General features: G+C 41.3%; 1 protein-coding gene across 2 annotated transcripts in view; it reads left to right on the forward strand.

Moving 5' to 3' along the window:
- The window catches only part of pid1 (phosphotyrosine interaction domain containing 1), a 31248-nt gene that overhangs the window by 9588 nt on the left and 2863 nt on the right, over positions 1 to 18797 (forward strand). The window contains exons 2-3 of one of the 2 annotated variants that reach the window (XM_069723742.1): positions 1098 to 1244; positions 11469 to 11555. In XM_069723742.1, the coding sequence (XP_069579843.1) occupies positions 1098 to 1244; positions 11469 to 11555 (234 nt within the window). The remainder of the gene's footprint in view (positions 1 to 1097; positions 1245 to 11468; positions 11556 to 18797) is intronic. The other variant, XM_069723822.1, reaches the window with a different exon arrangement.

The following is an 18797-nucleotide window of genomic DNA, read 5'->3' on the forward strand; positions in this document are numbered from 1 at the left end:
CCTGTCGAACATCAGCATGTTAGCATGCTAATATAAATGTTTGGTTCAAAGCTCTACAGGCTCTTAGTTTTGGTTAAAGTTATCTATAACAGAAAATTTGCGATAACAAATGTGTGAAATAAAGGCAATGATACAAAATACCCTCGCAAGAGGTAGACCTTCGGTCCCCTGAGGCAAGCACAGGTAGTTCAATTTATTCCACTGACTTATTATACAAAACCTGTCAAAATGGTTTTGCATGAAATCTCATCCCGAGAAGCTGTAAGGAATAAATTAACATTCCTGAACCTTAAGAAGTGGGAGAATAATTTATTTTAAGGATTTCACAGATAGCCAGAGCAAAACGATCTTTAACAGCTGAGTTCACCGCATACGCCATAAAAGGCCAAGACATGCTTTAGTTATGACAGTCCTGAGTTCATTAGCTGCTCAGTTTAGTCTTGAATGTTTTGAGGAAGCCCAGAAATTCCATAGGGTACAGTGCACGGGGCCAGCTCGGCCATGTGGTTCTGCTCGGCTTCAGGAAACACGGGCCCTGATGGGCTGTTGTATTAGAGCAGGCGGCCTCGCTTGTTTTGAAGGAGACCGAGGAGGGCAGAGCTCCCTTCATCTGTTCCTCACATTCCTCTTGGAGCAGAATAAACCTCTCACACCGTCTCACTTCCAGCCTTCATCTCCGCTCTTCACCAACGAGATGTGTTTTATAAGCACATGTGTGTGTGTGTGTGTGTGTGTGTGTGTGTGTGAGGGTAACATTTGGATCTCTAACTGGTGTCTTGTTTTTTTTCAAAACAACGGCTTAAAACATGAAATCCTGATGTCCTTTAACTTCCTTGGGCCCATGGCAGTTTCATGAAGCAACAAGTAGCATTATTTTCCTCCTTTAACTTTTTACACTGCAGTAGAAGTCCCGTGTGTTTCTGGACTTGAGGCTGGTGACATATGTTATTCTGTATTACACACTTCTAGGTGACACAAACACTAAACTGCTGATGCTGTTGGGAGGTTTAATTATTTGAGCCTTCAGCGGTGTTGACAAGGAAACTGATTGTAAGTTTGCCTGAAGCACAGTGTCTCTATCTTTCTTTCTCCATCAGCACTTTCAGACCATGCTGAAGACCAAGCTCAATGTGCTGACGCTGAGGAAGGAGCCGTTGCCCACGGTGATCTTTCACGAGCCCGAGGCCATCGAGCTGTGCTCCACCACACCGCTCACAAAGAGCAGGACCCATGCTGGATACAAGGTAGGATCACATGAGCCCAATAATCCTCAAATCCAGCCTTGTTCCTGAACAGTAAATCTATAATAGCATTAATAGAGCTGTAATCCAAATGTTTTTTTTGGTCACACACGTTTAATTAATTTCCACTGTGGATTTCTCAACACACAGAGAGTTTTTGTGTCTAAATCACATCCTCGAATAAATACTTAAAATGTCTGTGTGGGCACACATGTCCGTGTGTTCTGGCAGGGGTGCGCTTGTTTTTCTCCTCTCGCTGGCTCTACTGAGTGTCAAATGTGGAGTTTGATCCAGCTCGCATCCTATTCTCTTTTCTCTGTCCTGAAAATGGAAAACAAACAGGGCTGCAGATGAAAATAGCAGCCTCGCTCTGTTATTACAGCTAACACATCGAGTAACTGAGCGTGTCCTTGTGTATTTGCCTGCTTTGTGCCACAGTGTTTTAAGCACAACAAATAAACTGTGGGCACTTGTAAGACAACTTGAAGTGGCTGTGTGGGTGTGAGGATTTAGTTTTGTGTGTTAAATGTTGCTTCTGGTCCCTTTATCTTGTGTTATTAACAAGCACCATGGAAAAGGACGCATTTCCAGCTTTACCAAACTAAAATAAACGTTTCATATCTGGCAGCTACTTTTAAAAGGCAAAAAAAACGTTCTTGAAAGTTTTGCCAATAAAAACCCACACGTGGAACACAGTGCTTATTGTTGATATTTGTCTGTGTTTGTTGGAAGTGCTAATGTGAAAACAGACAAACTATCATGTACACACACTCGCACTCGTTTAATATAACAGGCCAAAAGTGCTGAGTCGTCTTTGGAACTTCCCATAGTTTCTGCAGTTTCAATATAACATGAAGTGAAAGCGAGTAAGAGGGTCTATACTGGCAGGAGCAGACACGTTCGGTCTGTCTGGGAGAGACACAGGAGACAAACGAGTTAACCAGTTCTCACTGGCTCAAAGTCAGATACGGGTGGTACAAAATGCCCCGTGGCCTCGTCTGTCCATGCTGTTGTAGTTATTCAATCTTAAACAGCAATATGATTTCTAAAATAACAACTCGTGCTGTGGAATTAAAATAAAAACATCAATCCTTCGGTGAAATAATAAAACAGAGCGCTGTTTTTCAGTCATTGTTTTTAAAGTGAAATAGCAATTCTATAGCTTGAAGATGCTCCACCCACAACTCAAAGTAATTAGACCACAAGCTTTCCAAATATATGAACGCACACTTTTGAATCCATGATATTGCTGTTCAGACTACTACTACCCACATCCATCAGCCACAAAGGTCGTAGTAGCCAGCTGGTGTGGTGCTGCATGATAGAGAAGGTTAGCTCTTACCCACCTCACATGTGATCACATAAATTCATGCATTTCTCCCCCTGTGTGAGTGATTAAACATGTTGGTGTTTCGTGGGGAGTCAATGGTTACATATGATTACTTTACAGAATGAATTCAGTTGTAATCAGTAACAGTCACGTAAAAAAAATATGTAATCGAATGATAGTTAACATTCAAAAAGTTACATCTGAATATATTTTCTGTAAAAAGTTTATATATAATTGATAATTACAACATTTTCTGTCTATGTTTGGACAGGACCCCATTTATTTGGCATGTGCTCAGATTTTACCCCTTGCTGTTTCATCTTTGAATTCACATGGCCTCTCGTCTGCTAATGAAATCAATGTGCGTTGGTCCAAGCGACCACACCGAGGCGGTTGGTTGTGTCGTCGGATAAGACAAAGAGATTTAGAGTCATTCAGGAACCAGTGTTAAAAAACCCGTGAACAGTATCCAGCCCTGTTGATGATTCAATCAACACTTATCATGTAGACTTGTTTGAGGTTCTGGCAACATTTTTCCTTCACCGCAGTCAGATGTGATCTAAATGTGATTTGTTTTAGTTGTCGTACTTTCAAAATAATACAAAAAACTGTAATCTTAATTCAAGTTATATTGAAGAACTTTTAATAAAAGTGTGACACTAATCAGTGTCGAGGACTGTTGTGAGGTTTACACTGCAGAGTTTAGATTTAGTTTTTAGGACTGTTTGGCTTTATTGTCCAGTTTAAAACATTTGATAGAAAAGTAATAAAATGTTGTGAGTTACATTACTTAAAAAAAAGTTTGATTACTTAAATGTTTAACTAGTAATTACGCTTCTAAAGTAACCTTCCCAACACTGTTAAAAAATTAATATAACACAATTAACATGAGGACATAGATAAGTGTTTGGATTATGCACTTATTATATTGTCACTGGGTCTTTTTAGCTCATGCTGCATGCAGTGATAATTATGTCCCCGGTTACTGACTCATCAGCGTCCCGGTGTTTATTGCATCATACTGTATTTCCCGCCTCACTACTGGTTTTTAATCTTGCGCTAACAATGCTTTGCATTGTGACAAACTAGTAAGAAGCTCGAATGACGTTTTGATTTTCAGATGGCATCACAAACCGAACCAGATCTGTTCAACCAAATTTAACTGTCTGGTGATGACGCCCAGTTTTTTTAGTGGCAACCCAGCGAGCAGCGACACACAGCAGCCTCTTGTTTCACCTTGTGGCAGTCGCTGCCATGATAGAGGATAAATATTGACGTATCGCCTTGGTGAACGTTGCACCCAGCTGGACCTGCTGTCCCTCTCTGTCTGGTGTGAATTCCAGCATCCACTCGCTCCTCTCTCTCTCTCTCTCTCTCTCTCTCTCTCTCTCTCTCTCTCTCTCTCTCTCTCTCTCTCTCTCTCTCTCTCTCTCTCTCTCTCTCTCTCTCTCTCTCTCTCTCTCTCTCTCTCTCTCTCTCTCTCTCTCTCTCTCTCTCTCTCTCTCTCTCTCTCTCTCTCTCTCTCTCTCTCTCTCTCTCTCTCTCTCTCTCTCTCTCTCTCTCTCTCTCTCTCTCTCTCTCTCTCTCTCTCTCTCTCTCTCTCTCTCTCTCTCTCTCTCTCTCTCTCTCTCTCTCTCTCTCTCTCTCTCTCTCTCTGCCCGCTCCTCTTCTGTACTCGCTGCTCTTTCCAGCGTAGCCCAGAAAGCCACGTTGCCATGGATACCACTACATCTTTTCAGCCGAATACCAGCACACACACACACACACACACACACACACACACACACACACACACACACACACACACACACACACACACACACACACACACACACACACACACACACACACACACACACACACACCGAAAAAAAAATAATTTCCCTCATCTGTCTGCGACCTCCTTATATGCGAGTCTGTGTGCCTCACCGCCTGCATCTGTTGGCTTGTGTAACTTCCTGTCTGAGTCACTGGCTGCCTGTCTGCATATCTGTCTGCCCACCTGCTACAGCACCTCCTCAAAGACACGTTATTGTCTTTTTAAGGCAGAGAACTCAGAAACATTCCTCTTCTTGGACTCCCTGCCATCCTTCCTGGTTGGCTTGTATGAATTACAATACAATATGATAGCTTTTTTTTTTTTAATCGTCATGGAGTGTTTTATGGTCCCTCTCGTTTCTCCTTGGCTCTGTTCTCTCTTAGCCTCCAGTTGTGCTCCCAGTTTACAGGCAGACAGGAAGGCTTGCTGAGGGCTGCTGTCCCCCTGCCAAAGCTAACAGCTAGTGAGGATGAAAGGCCACCTCTCATTGCCCTGCCTTCCCTTCTGCTGTCAAAGCGCTCCACTCCACATCCATTGAGAAAATGTGCTCAATGCCCTTTGCAGCCATGTCAGCTGCATGGGCATACACTCCATGGCAATGCTGGAATTACTCCTGAGTGTGGAGCTCCTTACACATGACTTTGTTGTGTTTGAGAGTAATTAGCTCCCTAAAGAGTAAAATTAGAACATGTTATTAACCTTTTAACCTTTTTTTCATGTCTGCCCTCTTTTCATAGCAACACGTATTAATATGCAGTTTATTTAAAGCTGCTTCTTTAACTCTGCTCTTCTGTGTTCACGGTCAGCTATTCAGAGTTCTCGGGCTGGGACCACGAGAAGTCAACTTGAGTTTTATAAAGGTGTGCTTTGCATGTGGCCCCTGGGCAATGTATGTGTACCGGGCTTGAGCACACAAGTGTCAGATTCAGGTCCACCTTAGATTTGTAGCAGCTCGGCGCTGCGACAGACAGACAGTGTGTCGTCTGTAGGATGTTGCCACGAGTGAAACCTTCAGTAATTACCGGTCATTCACAGGAAACTCCCTTCACCCAAAAACGCTGCTGGAAATTATACTTGTGTTGCAGTTGGGAAGAGTATAGCTGAAACAATAAATCTGTCAGCTAATAAACAGTAAATATAGTGTGATTAATAATGAATTAGGGAACCGATACTCGGGTGCCAAGTTGGTTCCAAAAGCCTGAAACAGTGACAGTACATGTCTCCGATAATACTGAAGTAAATGAGTGGAATGGCCGATCACTGAAAAATAGCAAAAGTTGTGTGTGGATATATATTGCGTTTGACTTGATGATAAGTTATAGACGGCCAAAAGCCAGAATGAAAAACGGTGCACACAATTCAAGTTGAGACATTCAGTTGTTACCTTTATATCGACAACATGTTATAACAATGTTCACATCCTGAAACGTTACTGTTGTTGTTTGTTAACCACAACAGCTGCTTGTACCGATATCCCATATAAAAACTTCAGAGGCTAATATAGCAATGTTAACCTTTTTAGGCTAATGTAGCGTCAGCCTATAACATAAGGAGCAGCTACCGTACCGACATTGCCATTCAGCTCTTTGTACTTGTGTGTAGTGTATTTTTTTGTAAAGTTTAAAAGAAGGGGTGTTTTGCTTTTCTTTCTTTTTTTTTTAATTACCAGAGTGCCAAATCTAGAATATAATCCTACGATTTAATGGGTGTTCTGGATTACTTATCTAAATTGTTATTGTCCAATTTCAGTCACAACAGATTTCCTGCAAAAGTTTCTAAATAAAAGCCTTGCTGATAAATGAATAGTTTTGTCTACTGAAACACTTGAGGGTGGTTTATTTAAAAGTGATACAGACATTGTGGCTTGTATTAACAGTTCAATGCTTAATAGGGCAAATGGTAGCGGATCAAAACGACGCCTCCAGTTGACATTAATCAATCAATAGGCTACACCTGAAAAGTTCAGGTTGAAAAGCACTCATTTCATTGATACATTTTTTCTTTGAAGTAGAATAAAAATTGGTATCGAGAATTGTGGATTCAAGGTGGTATTGGTATCGACTTCCAAAATGTCTGTACTGTGATAACCTTAATAATGAGTCTCTAATTGATCTTGCCAAACATTTTCTAGCTGCAGCTCTTAAATTGTAAAATGTTGCTGCTTAACTTTGTCTTGTGCTTTTTAATGGCATTTTGAATTCGAGAAAAACGATCGATACCACTCTCACTCTACATTTCTGACTCTCATAGCTCAAATGTATATTGTCAGCTGCAGCAGGAGTTCAGACCAGTGGTTCTTCTACTTCTGCTCGGCATCATTTCCCCCCTATACAGTGAGAGCAAACCAGTGATAGTGACTGATTCTCCTTCACTGACATCATTCACAGCAGCAGCCCGTGCAGGGCAGACTGGTCCTACCATGCCTTTATCTAATCTGTGAGGCAGAGAGAGTTTTTTTTTGTCTCTCTGTACTTGTCATTCTGATGTCAGCCAGCGTGCAGGACGAACCGTCACTCCTCCTCCAGTGAACAGAGAACAGAACGCACAGTGATGACATTTAGATGATTAGCAACCTCCGGGTTGAGACGACCGGTGCTCCCAGTTCCTTGTGTTTTTGTTTAAGGCAGCCTTTCTATCAGGGGTTTTACATTCATGTGTGTGTTTACAGATGAAGACAGGACCTAATTGTTGACATGCTGGATTTAGCTCACTTTGTCATCTGTGATAATGTGCAAGCATTCCTGGATTTTATCTTCTGATCGTGGCTGTAAACTGTTTTCAGACCTATTAGACCAGATGTTCCTCAGAGGAGCGGGCATGTTTCCGCTTAAAAACGAAACCTTGCTTGTGACCACAGTTAAGAATCAGATGCTACACACGCAGTTTATTCAGTGTGAGTTCCTTGTTATTGCTGCTGTGCTTGCATATTATGTACTCTATCTATAGTCAGCTGCCGTCAGCATATTTCAAGAAGACATTATCTTATATAGAGTTACAGTAAATCTGACAAGATAATCTAATGTCAGACAGAACATGCACTGTTTGTGTTGGTAATTAAAAAAAAATTTTTTATGTAAGCATCTACTAAAGGATTAAAATGTGTGTTTGTTTGTTTATGTGGAAACTGAAGCGTAGAGGAGTTAAGAGGCCGTCTGGATTCTGGTTCAGGTTAACTAGTGTGTTGTCTCTGCTGGCACTGCTGCTCCTCAGTGGAGGAGCCAGACTGGGCTGCAGTTCAGGGCTTTACTCAGATCCAGATAAAAGACCTGTTGTCTGGATGGTGAAACCAAATGCCTGTCTTTGGTCGTCAGCTGTTTCTCGTGTCTGTCTCACCCTCACTGTTGATGGGAGTCAACAATTAAAAAAAATGTCAGACCTGGTCAGTATACGAATATGCTGTACAACAGAGCCTCCCATTGTTTGGTTATCATACCGATAATGGTAATGATTTTCACTCAACACCATCTTTGAGAGTGTATACTGTCGATTGTAATTAGGGCTGGGGATCACCAGAGGCCCCACAATACAATATTATCACGTTTTCAGTTATTGTGATTTGACACGGTTTTCAATATTTTGAGTATTGCAATATCATATATTGAGATAATTGCTATTTATTAACTTTGTGTCCTTAACGAAAATCGTTATCAACATCTGTTTTATCTTAAAAAAAAAATGTCAGTCTGTCCTTCTCCCTTCAGCTGTTTTTATTGCAGAAAAACACTCATAAAAATGGATATCTTAAATTGTCAATAGTTGGCATCTTTGTATCAATATAGTATTGCCATTATTGTAATATCGCAATACTATACTGTACATATATTTTCCCTCAACCCCACTCATTACAATCACCACAGTCACTGCTGCTTGGGAATATGAATTGGCATAAATAAAAAAAAAAATCTGCCTGAGTGGCAGAGAAAAGGAGGATTTGAGCAGCACAGCAGCTTTTGATGGCACTCATTTGGAGCAGTATGTTCTTTATCTAAACTGCACTTTGACAAGACTCCAGTGGAAACCCATTCATCTTACAGGAAGTGAAAAGCTGCCCAAAGCCACAAAAATGTTGGTTGAGAATTAAAAACTTCATTGTGTTGCACAGAAGTTCTGAACTAGATGAACCCCAACATGCTCTGTAGGCCAATCCTGCTCAGTGTGGTGCTCCTGTGCAGCAGTGCTTTATCTAAATCATCTAAATGTCATCACCATGACCAAATCACATGTGTTGGTAAGAAAAAGTTGTGAATACTGTTGCATTTGCATTGCAAATTTGTCCTGGCGGGGCCATATTTTATGGACAGGAATTGGCATCAGAGTCACTTGAGTAAAAAGTTAATGTGTATCTCAACTTAGACATTTTATTACCATGTTTGGCACATGAAGAATCTATGCCTACATATACCTGTATCGACGAGGGGATGAATGTAAAAGCTCTTTTCATATACACTGAGGTGCTGCTGTTTTAACAGATTAACTCAGACTCTGTTTTTGTACTGATACACGCAGCACTTTCGTCACACAATACAAACAAGCAAATACACAGCGCATTATAGGAAAAAAAAAACAACCTCATCCATCTCTGCATGCCATGGCAAGCAGAGCCAGCTGTACTGTGCTGATTCAATAAGTTTAGAGGAATGTTAACAACCTCCTCAGGAATGCTGCATTCCCAAGCAGTGGATTCCCAGTCCTGTTGGGGGATCCAGAAGCAGGGGCCTGCGGAGGGAGAGAGCCAGGATAATCTCCATATCTGACAGTGTTTTATCCTTAAAGCGTGCACTATGACTTTATTGTGTGGCTGAGAAAATGTCTTTATCTCAGTGACGTGGTACTGATTGTAGATACGTGGGGAAATCTGGGAGGTTCAAATATATCGTTGATACTCTTTTGCTTTTACATAAACACAAAAAATATATGATCCAGATGAAATATAAACTTCGTGCTCTTCGGTGGACCAATTATGTAATACGGGCCTGGGCATGGAGTAGTTTGCTTGGTTTATGATTTTTATTTATAAATGGAATAATTTAAAATCTGTTGGACATCCGAGTTCACCTCCATTTGAGTAACTAAACTTCTGGATTACTTCATATTTTCAGAGGTACACTTCTTTTGCTCTCTAAAGCCAGGAGACAGTTGTCTTAGTGCCAGAACTAGTAACTTCTTGGAGTCTCTGCTGGTTGTCTGGCAACTAAAAAAAATTATTTTCAAATAGGCCTATGTGTTGTCGTCTTTACGCTGTTTGTGAGTTAATAAGTGAGCTAGAGATGCCGATTGGGTGATTTTATTTTGTTTGGACACAGCCTGGCTAGTTGTTTTCTGATTCTTATGTTAGGCTATGCTAGCTGGCTGTTGACTAGAGATTCATAGCCTATTTGTTGGTTTACTGTACAGACATAAGAGCTTAATCTTATCGTCTAACTGGGCAAGAAAGTGAATCAAATTATTTCCCTAAACCTTAGATTATTCCTTCACAATGAGCCTGATTCAAAGCTGACACACAACAAAAGCACTTTTTCTGTCTTTTCTGAAATACCTGTTGGCAGACATTTTGCAAGTTTCCTTTCTTTCACTGATAATATAAGGTATTTATCTCACTTCTGATGTCTCATCTGACAAAGGATATGAAATTTGGATGGAACAAAATGTGCCCAGTTTGAGGAGAAACACAGACTGTGTGTTTTGTCTGCACCACCTGTTTGCCCTTGGATCAGTTTCTGGGAAAGTGCCTGACGCTGAAATGACAGTGTTGCTGACGTTTTGTACCTTCACACCACAGTCTAGTCCCGGACCTGATCCAACGGGACAGGTATCTCCTCTAAGTCTGAGAAGCCTCTAAGTCCTTCCTCCTCCTCCTCCTTTTCCCTTACCTCCTCCTCATTTCTTCTCATCCTTTCACTTCATTTCTCTGCTGATAGCTGAACCAGCTGTGGCTCCAGCAGCAGCACCAGCTGCCCGAGCTCTACACCTCTCGTTCACACAGTTCACACAGGCGTGTCTATGTCAGGCTCTCACTGACATAGACAGACATAGACAGTGTGTGTTGTGCGTGAATTGACCAGGATGTTCCTGTCTCGTCCCACCGGCTCACTTGCTGGGCTGTGGATGTTTTTTCTGTCTCCCTCTGTGTATCCCTCTCTTTCTTCTGTCCTTCTTTGCATTCAGTGATTTTCTATTGTTTTTGTTTTTTTCCCCCATCTGTTTATAACTGTTTCTCTCTCTCTCTCTCTTTGAATGTCTGTTTGTTCTCTGCCGCTCCATAATTGTTTTTTTCTGTTTTTTTACCCATTGTTGTGTTTGGTCCAGTGATTCATCAAAAAAAGTTTAAAGTTTGAATGTGTTTGCCTGATTTACACAAAAACACAGAAACCTTTGTTACTCTCAGGTAGTGGTGGAAGATTGATTATTGTTTGATTGATTTGTTATTGTTTTGATAAAGCAACCTCTAGCGGAAGACATGACGCACGGTGCCTTTGAAAGAAAGTGACTGGTGATCCCACAGTGATACTTCCCACTATAAGACACCTGCCCCTTGTGACACCAGACAACATGAATACAACTGAACGATTTACCTGTGGTCCATTTGTATAAAGACTGTATGAAGTACTAACTAAAACTACTATCACTTTTTTTTTTCCCCCAACGACAGGTGTAAAATGAACTAATTAACATGCTGTATCTCATTTGTTCAATCTGTACAACAGACAACATAACCAGTAACGTCTTAGTGTCTCCACTGGTTGCCTCGCAACTGGTCCTGGCCGAGATACTGCCCAATACACAAGATTAAATAAATGACATGAAACATTTTAATTAGAGATGCTTTTGCAATGCTGGAAGGCAGATTCTGTTATTTTTGGGCAAGACCAGTTGGTTCCCTGTTTCCAGTCTGTTAAGCAAAGTGAGCGAGCTAGTGGCAGGGGCTTTGTGCTTTAAGTACAGACATCTGGGTACTATCAGTCTTCTAGTTTTACTCTGAAAGTATAAACCTTACAGTACAAGGAGACAAGGGAACAAAGCTACCAGAACTAGCCTACTGAATACTTCAGCTGTCGATCATGTGACCTTTGCCTTGCAGGAGGCAGCAGGCCATCGAGAGACTCCCAGTGAAAGACAGCCAAGGAGTGAAAGAACGGGAAAGGACAATACCCACCATAAAACAAGAGTCAGTAATAGCAGCCACATGTCTCACTACACATGCAAATGTTTAACTGTGCTCCTCCCCTCTCCCTCTGTCCCCCTCACAAACACTCTCAATATCTTTCTTTGTTTTTCTGTCTCTTCTACGAAGCAGGTATACGTACATATTTTGTGTCTTGTCCGCACCGCCATTCCAGTGGATAATTGGAATTTCACTTTCACATCAACTTGTTTCCCAAACCTTGTTTTTTTTCTTCTCCTTTTTCCCTCAGCCCGTCTGTTTTTCTGTTAATGTTTGCTTTACTTCTCTTTGGAGCATTCCTTCTTCGCAGCCCCCAAGGCCTTCGTTTTCCTATAACCGATCCTTATTTCTGTCTCCGTATGTCTTCACATGGAATCAAGGTATTCAGTCTGATGGTATAGAAATGTGAAGGGAGTGCAGAGCAGAGGGGATGTGAGGATAGACAGGAGGTGAAGGGGGAGGAAAGAAGCAGATGATGGGAGTTCAGGGAAGAAAGGGGTGAAAAAGGGAGAGTGGGGGGGGGGGGGAGAAGAGACAACAGAGTGGCGGAGGAGGACTAGAGGAGAAACACATGGAAAGTTAAAACAAAGTGTGTGTGTGGGGGGGGGGTCGCTGTAGATCTCTGGAATGATTTAAGCTTCCTGCTTGACTTTCCAGCACTGAGACGACTGGCGAGCGGGCTGCCAGAGTCCAGGACGACAGATGTGGTCTGAGATGGATGAATTGATGTATCAATTTTATCCATAGCCTGACAAGCTGGAGAGATTTGCTTCATGCACTGCACAAACCCTGACAGGGTCCTCGGGCAGCTCACTGCTGCTCTGTCAGTGAGTCCAACTTGAATCACGTATCTCCTCCGTCTGCAGAATTTACGATCATTTGAGTCAGTGTATCTCTTCATTGTTCCAATCGTAATTTGTACCTTTGGAAGCCGTCCTGATGCACTCACTCACACTCACACTCACACTCACACACACACTCTCGCAAAGACATCCACACATGCTGTAGCTGTTAAGTCACCCACTAACTTGTCTCAGGTCACAGTGTGCTTCCAGACATACAGATTGAGCGCAGAGCCACTCGCGCTTCTAGTAACTTTTGAACGCTGCTGCTTGGAGGCTTCGTGTTTAAGTCAGGTGTCTGGTGTCAGATGGAGGTTAAAAATGCGTGCTTTCAGTTTTCATGTGATCATCTGCATCTTTCACTGGCGCCCTTCACTCTGGAAAAATAACCCTTTCCTTTATGTTTTTCTTCAAACCAAAAGAATTGTTTTTTGTGGGGTTTTTTTATATTCTCTTCTTTTTCAAATCTGAGCATTATTAATAGGCAAGGCAAGGCGAGTTTATTTGTATAGCACATTTCAACAACAAGGCAATTCAAAGTGCTTCACATAAAACCATCAAAAGCATCAAAACATCAGGCAAACGAAAAGCAAATTTAAAAACAATTAAGAACATTGATCGAAACATTAAAAACAGTCATTAAAACATTAAACAAGCTAAAAATAGGATGAAAGTTGCAGTGCAGTTTAAGAAATAAAATGCAGTAATAAAATGCAGAAATGCAGGAAATTGATCAACATCCTTGAGTCTGGTTCAACTGAAGGCAGCAGCAAACAGAAAAGTCTTCAATCTTGATTTGAAGCAGCTGAGAGTCTCAGCAGACCTGCAGCTTTCTGGGAGTTTGTTCCAGATATGTGGAGCAGAAAAACTGAACGCTGCTTCTCCATGTTTAGTTCTGACTGCGGACAGAAAAGAGACTCGTCCCAGATGACCTGAGGGGTCTGGATGGTTCATAAGGTCGCAGCAGATCACAAATGTATTTTGGCCCTAAACCATTCAGTGCTTTGTAAACCAACAGCAGGATTTTAAAGTCAATTCTTTGTTGGACAGGAAGCCGGTGTAAAGACTTCAGAACTGGAGTGATGTGATCCACTTTCCTGGTCTTAGTGAGGACTCGAGCTGCAGCGTTCTGAATCAGCTGCAGTGTTCTGATTGACCTTTTAGAGAGACCTGTGAACACACCGTTACAATAGTCGAAGGGCTAAATAATAGAAGGAATCTATAGAGGGAAGAATCAAAGCAATTCTCCATTTTAAAACAGATTTGTTATATTTATGCTGTTGTCTGACAGATTATCTGCCTTTTCTGCAGTGCTTCAAAAAAAGTTCACCACTCTGTCTACAAAACCAGAATAATCTAATTGATTAAAGTGATTAGCTCTCATCACATTACAGATCTACGATCAAATATGTTTGTTTTGCAGCTTACATGGTCCTATTTCTTAAAACATGTTGCTATATAGTGTAGAGCTTCATATTCATAATTGATTCATATAGTCAATTAATCAGTTAGTTGTTTGACAAAATTATTCGCTTTGATTAGTGTAATTCTTTCTTAATTTTTTTTATGAAGAAATGCAAAACTTCTCTGATTCCAGCCTCTTAAATGTAAATATATTCTCCTCTATGATAATATAAATGATATCTGTTGTTTGTGGACTGTTGCTCGGGAGTGAACCAGACATTTATGGCTGCACCTTTAGCTTTTGGAAACACTGATCAACATTTTTCATTAGTGCTTGACATTTTAAAGACAAGCAGCTTTTCCATTAATGGACAAAATTATTGAAATATAAATTGATATTGAAAAATACCGTAATTTGCCAATCCAATATTGTGTCTTTCTGAATCATTTGGAACAATCATAATATACAAAGTTTTGACGAGCGGAGCTACGAATGACGCTCGCAGCAGTTTAGGAGGCAGTGCTGCATTTCTCCATAACTGTGAACTACTGAAAAAGCCTCATTTATAAATATCAACATGCAACTTTGATTTGATTACCATGAAGTAAAGTGAGCCTGATATGGGAGGTACTGTCCAAAAAGATCACTCCACGGTCTGACAGATGCTTAGAGGCAGCATCAACATGATACAAAAGTTCCATGAGGTTTCACTTATTTTTCCTGCATTGCAGCCTCACTGCTGCGTCTCATTTTGAGCTGCTTGTCGACTCTGGGGGGCAAAATTATCCTTTAGCAGTTGTATTTCTGCCTAGGGTGATAATTTTGTGCCTCATGGCTAAATAGTTTTTCACTCTATAAAGTGTCACAGATTGGTTTTACACTAATCCTGGATCCGACAATATTTTACAGCAAAATACCACATTAATGATACAATAGCCATGAGCCACAGCTGTTTTTTGTGTCAAATGTAGCAGAATTGTCTTGGTTATCATAAATAAATTTGACAAAATTTTTATGTATCATAGAAAACTTTTGATTTGGTCAAATTTTTTTGTTAATTAGTTGCCATTAATCAGCAGCCAAACCTAATAAACTTCGCATTCAGTTTTGTCTGCGCATACGTACAGTAAATGGACAAACACTCAGCGCTCCTTACACAAATGCTAAATTCCCCTTCAGACTACATTTTCATACCAGATTAAAATGGGCTCAGTGCCGTCGCAGGAAAGGTTTCTTGTTGAAGTGGGTGATTTATTAACTGCAGACCAGAAATTCATCCACATCCACAAACTGGTGTATTTGTTTTCTTTATGAACGCTGCCTCACTGAGCACTGTTTTTTCTGTTTCCATCTGTCGCTCGTCTTTCTGCTTGAGCAATGTAACAATTTCCTCTTCATCTGCCTGTTTGGTTTGGACGTAAAAAAAACAAACTCTGTTTGCCCAGTCTGGTGACCTCCTTACCTCAAATACTCCTCACTTATCTCTCTGTCCACCTTGCACACCACACCACGTACACACCAACCGGTTTTATGTCAGTGTATCTGTATTCATCTCTGCTGGCCTTGAAAGTTGATGCTCAAAGAGAGGTTTATCATTCAACAGAAACAGTTCGACCTGGCCGTAGATAAAGAAGTTGCTGCTTCGATAGTCCAGCATGTTCTGTTTTTTATTAAAGAACTACATTTTTGTTTTCTGATCTATCTCTTCCTTCTTTTCTCCCCTTTCTCCTATGCAAGCCTCTTGCTCAGTTTCTCCTTGCTCAGTTTATACTGACCTTTGATTTTGTAGTTTAAAACCCCTTCAACTTTAGTAGATAGCCTATGTTAGTCACTAATGATTGGTTAGGGCAAAATTATAGACTGTACATGTGTACCGGTGAAGCCAGTGCAGAAATGCTTTAAAGTGTAGTACTGCTGAGGGCCACTAGAGGCTGGCTCCAATCCACTCCACTTCATCCTCTGTCATGCTAAACACAGTCAATACATTTTTAAGGTGTGCCTGGTTTGATTGACAGGCCTGGGATGGAGTTAGGTTGCCAGCATAGGTGGATGGGCGTGGTGTCCTCAGGTTCAGTCAGATTAACACTTTGCCCCTCGCTTCTTGCTCCTCCACAGTTTCTCCAAATATGGTCACTTGTGGCAAAAATCAAATCAAAGTGGCGACAGCTGAAATGCCAGACTCTCAGCTTCAAACGACACTTCACAACTGAGTGGGTGACGTCGTGGAGGGTAGCTGCTTGAGCAAAATTAAATCTTTCCCTTGGTAAAAAAGGACAGGAGCTCTTGTCAATCACTTTGAGTGTCAGGCTGCTGCAGATCTTCACCCCAAGCTGAGATTCAGTGGACCACTTCCTTATCTTCCTTAACTCAACAGTAGAATAGAGCCCGTTAAGCAGACGTAGTTGGATTGAAAGAAAACATGAAATAGAGTGAAACCTGACAAAGCAGCCAGTCTTCAGCGAGCAATCAGCAAAAAACAATCACAGTTTAAAGAAGTAACTCAATATCAAAATAGAAGACGCATAGAAAAGAAGCATACAGTATAACGACTCTTTATAGCTGTTTGACTTACAAACAGCACAGTGTGGATGGTTGGTGTATCTTGGCACAGTCTTTGGGTTTTGTTGGATGGCTGAGTGACTGACCGCCGTTTGGCTGCGAGAGGGTGTCAGTGTGGTTGGCTATCTAAACCGCCCTGCCTCCAGGCAGCTCCTGCAGACCTGTGGTGCTCAGCTGAATGATGGATCCGGTGCGAAGGCTGTATGTCCCACCCGGTGCTCACCACTAATGAAAACCAGGCACGAGGAGGCAGCTGCTTTTAGTGCCTGGATCTTTTACTCTTGTCTTAAAGATTGATCCGGTTTCTTTGTCTTAAGGACAGAACCGAAGGTTAGGGTTAAAAACGGTAATCTCATGTTCTGTAACTCCCCTAAAACTACAAATTGTCATTATTACCTTTCTGTTGTATGTGTGTGCAAATTAAACAAACAAGAAAAAGCATATTGATAAGAAAGAAGCTTTAGAGGCGTGTTAGAACAGACCCCATTAGCGTTTTCCTCCTGCTTCCTGCTTTTGTAATGCTAAGCTACGCTAACCACCTCCTGGATCCAGCTTTATACTTAACGCACAGACACCACCCGGACATCTAACTTCTCGTCTCACTTTTGGAAAGAAAATGAATTGCCATGTTTTAACTATTTAGTTAAAAGGAGGGAAGGGGAAATGCTTACGTCATATGTGATACATCTTTTCTAATATATACAAACTGTTTTTGGCTCCGTAGCTTTAGGATTACATGGGGTGCATTATTTTACAGGAGAGAAATGAACCACTTAATTTTGCCGAACTTTATTGTGTCCTTCCTAAACATATTGATGGTAAATGCTACACCTGCCCTACATAAGAGTAACTGCCTCTCCGGCTGAGAGATGTGAGGCTGGCTGATTGTTTGGTGTGCTAACGCTGAAAGGTCCCATTCAGTCAGAGTCACAGCAGAGAACAGAGGGCAGGTAGACTTGACAGCTGCAGACTAAACAAAACTGGTGAAAGAAGAGAAGCAGTCCGATTATGTGATGAATGAAACGGGACCGGGGCTTTTGCTTTTTTTTTTTGTCTGATACTCTCAGTCTGGCGCTGGTATCTGTCTGAGGACTTTTTTCCAATATCAGTACAATAAAATGTAAGCACTGAAAAGACTTGTCCATAATAGTCTACTTAAATTTGAGGGGGTTAGTGTTATCAAGATCAGGGTCTGGATTGACATTGGGGAGATGTGCATTGAGCCATACATGTTGATATAAACGATACTCGTCTTTCCGTTTGGAATTCACATTTATTGCTGCGCTCATGTTATTTGCAGCCATGTGCCAGACGTGTGCTGCATGTAAGCCAGCTGTAATGCACTCTGCCAGAGTATTCCCCTCTTCTTGAATAAACACAGACAGGAGTGAAAACTCTTTGAGAGTTTGACTCGTAGCAGGCTCCTCCTCTGTGTATTTTTATAAAGCCATAAAGAACAGCATGTAGCAAAGTGCACAAGTCAGCCATTATTCCCGGGCCGCTCTAGAATTGGCCACTCTCCCGAAGAAAAACTCCAGCTTTGTTCACTTCTTAACTCTCTCTCCCCTTATCCCTCTCCATCTCCTCAGTCTATCGCTCTGCTGGTATGCGGTGTCATTACTATGGTATTCTATGGTCCTTGTTGCAGCCACAGCTCAACATAGCATTTTTTTTTCTCTCTTTACACAACACACACACACACACACACACAGCCTGCAGCATGTCAACACAGTCACCACAGAAAATTAGTAAAGCCTTCATCACCACCGGTGCCTCCTAAAACACGTCCTTAAACCAGCTCAGTTTTTGAGGTTAATTAACCTAAAGATAATTAGTTCACAGTTTCACATTTGTTTTCATTAGCTCCCAGCACCTTTTAAGTAGTAATATTAACATTAGAACAGCCTGAAGTGAATTACAAGTCAGAATGGGTCCGCTTTTGCTTTTCACGGTTAATGTTTTGAAAATGATAAAGACCTGTTTAGCAGTGACCATCCTTCGCCCTGATAACAGCTGCCACAGATCATGGCAGTGACTCAGCATGTGCAGATGCAGACATGAGTTATTTGCAGAACATTCAAAGGTTGATGCTCTTCAGTACCTTCTGAAATATGGTTTAGCTTTCACCTGAATGTGTCCATGTATTTTTGGCCCACTGTTGTTTTCAGTTTACAGGCATTCAGTCACAAAACTGTCACGGTATTTTTGTTTTAAGAGCAAATTTCTCACACTGCAATCTAAAATTAGGTAAAAATATTTAAACTGAAAATATAATTATTTGGATTGCAAACAAATTCTCCCTTACAGATTTGTTGGTTTTGGGCACAGACGTGAGAATTTGGCTTGTCATAAAAAAGTTTTGCGTGCAAATCAGCGAGTTGTGAGTCACAAACATTTGGTTGTGAATCACAAATGAATCAAAAACCTTCATACAAAACC

The sequence above is a fragment of the Brachyistius frenatus genome, unplaced genomic scaffold, assembly GCF_029030835.1.
Source record: "Brachyistius frenatus isolate BFR_SWC_R1_liver_20210118 unplaced genomic scaffold, ASM2903083v1 Contig_1, whole genome shotgun sequence".
In the NCBI taxonomy this organism is placed as follows: domain Eukaryota; kingdom Metazoa; phylum Chordata; class Actinopteri; family Embiotocidae; genus Brachyistius; species Brachyistius frenatus.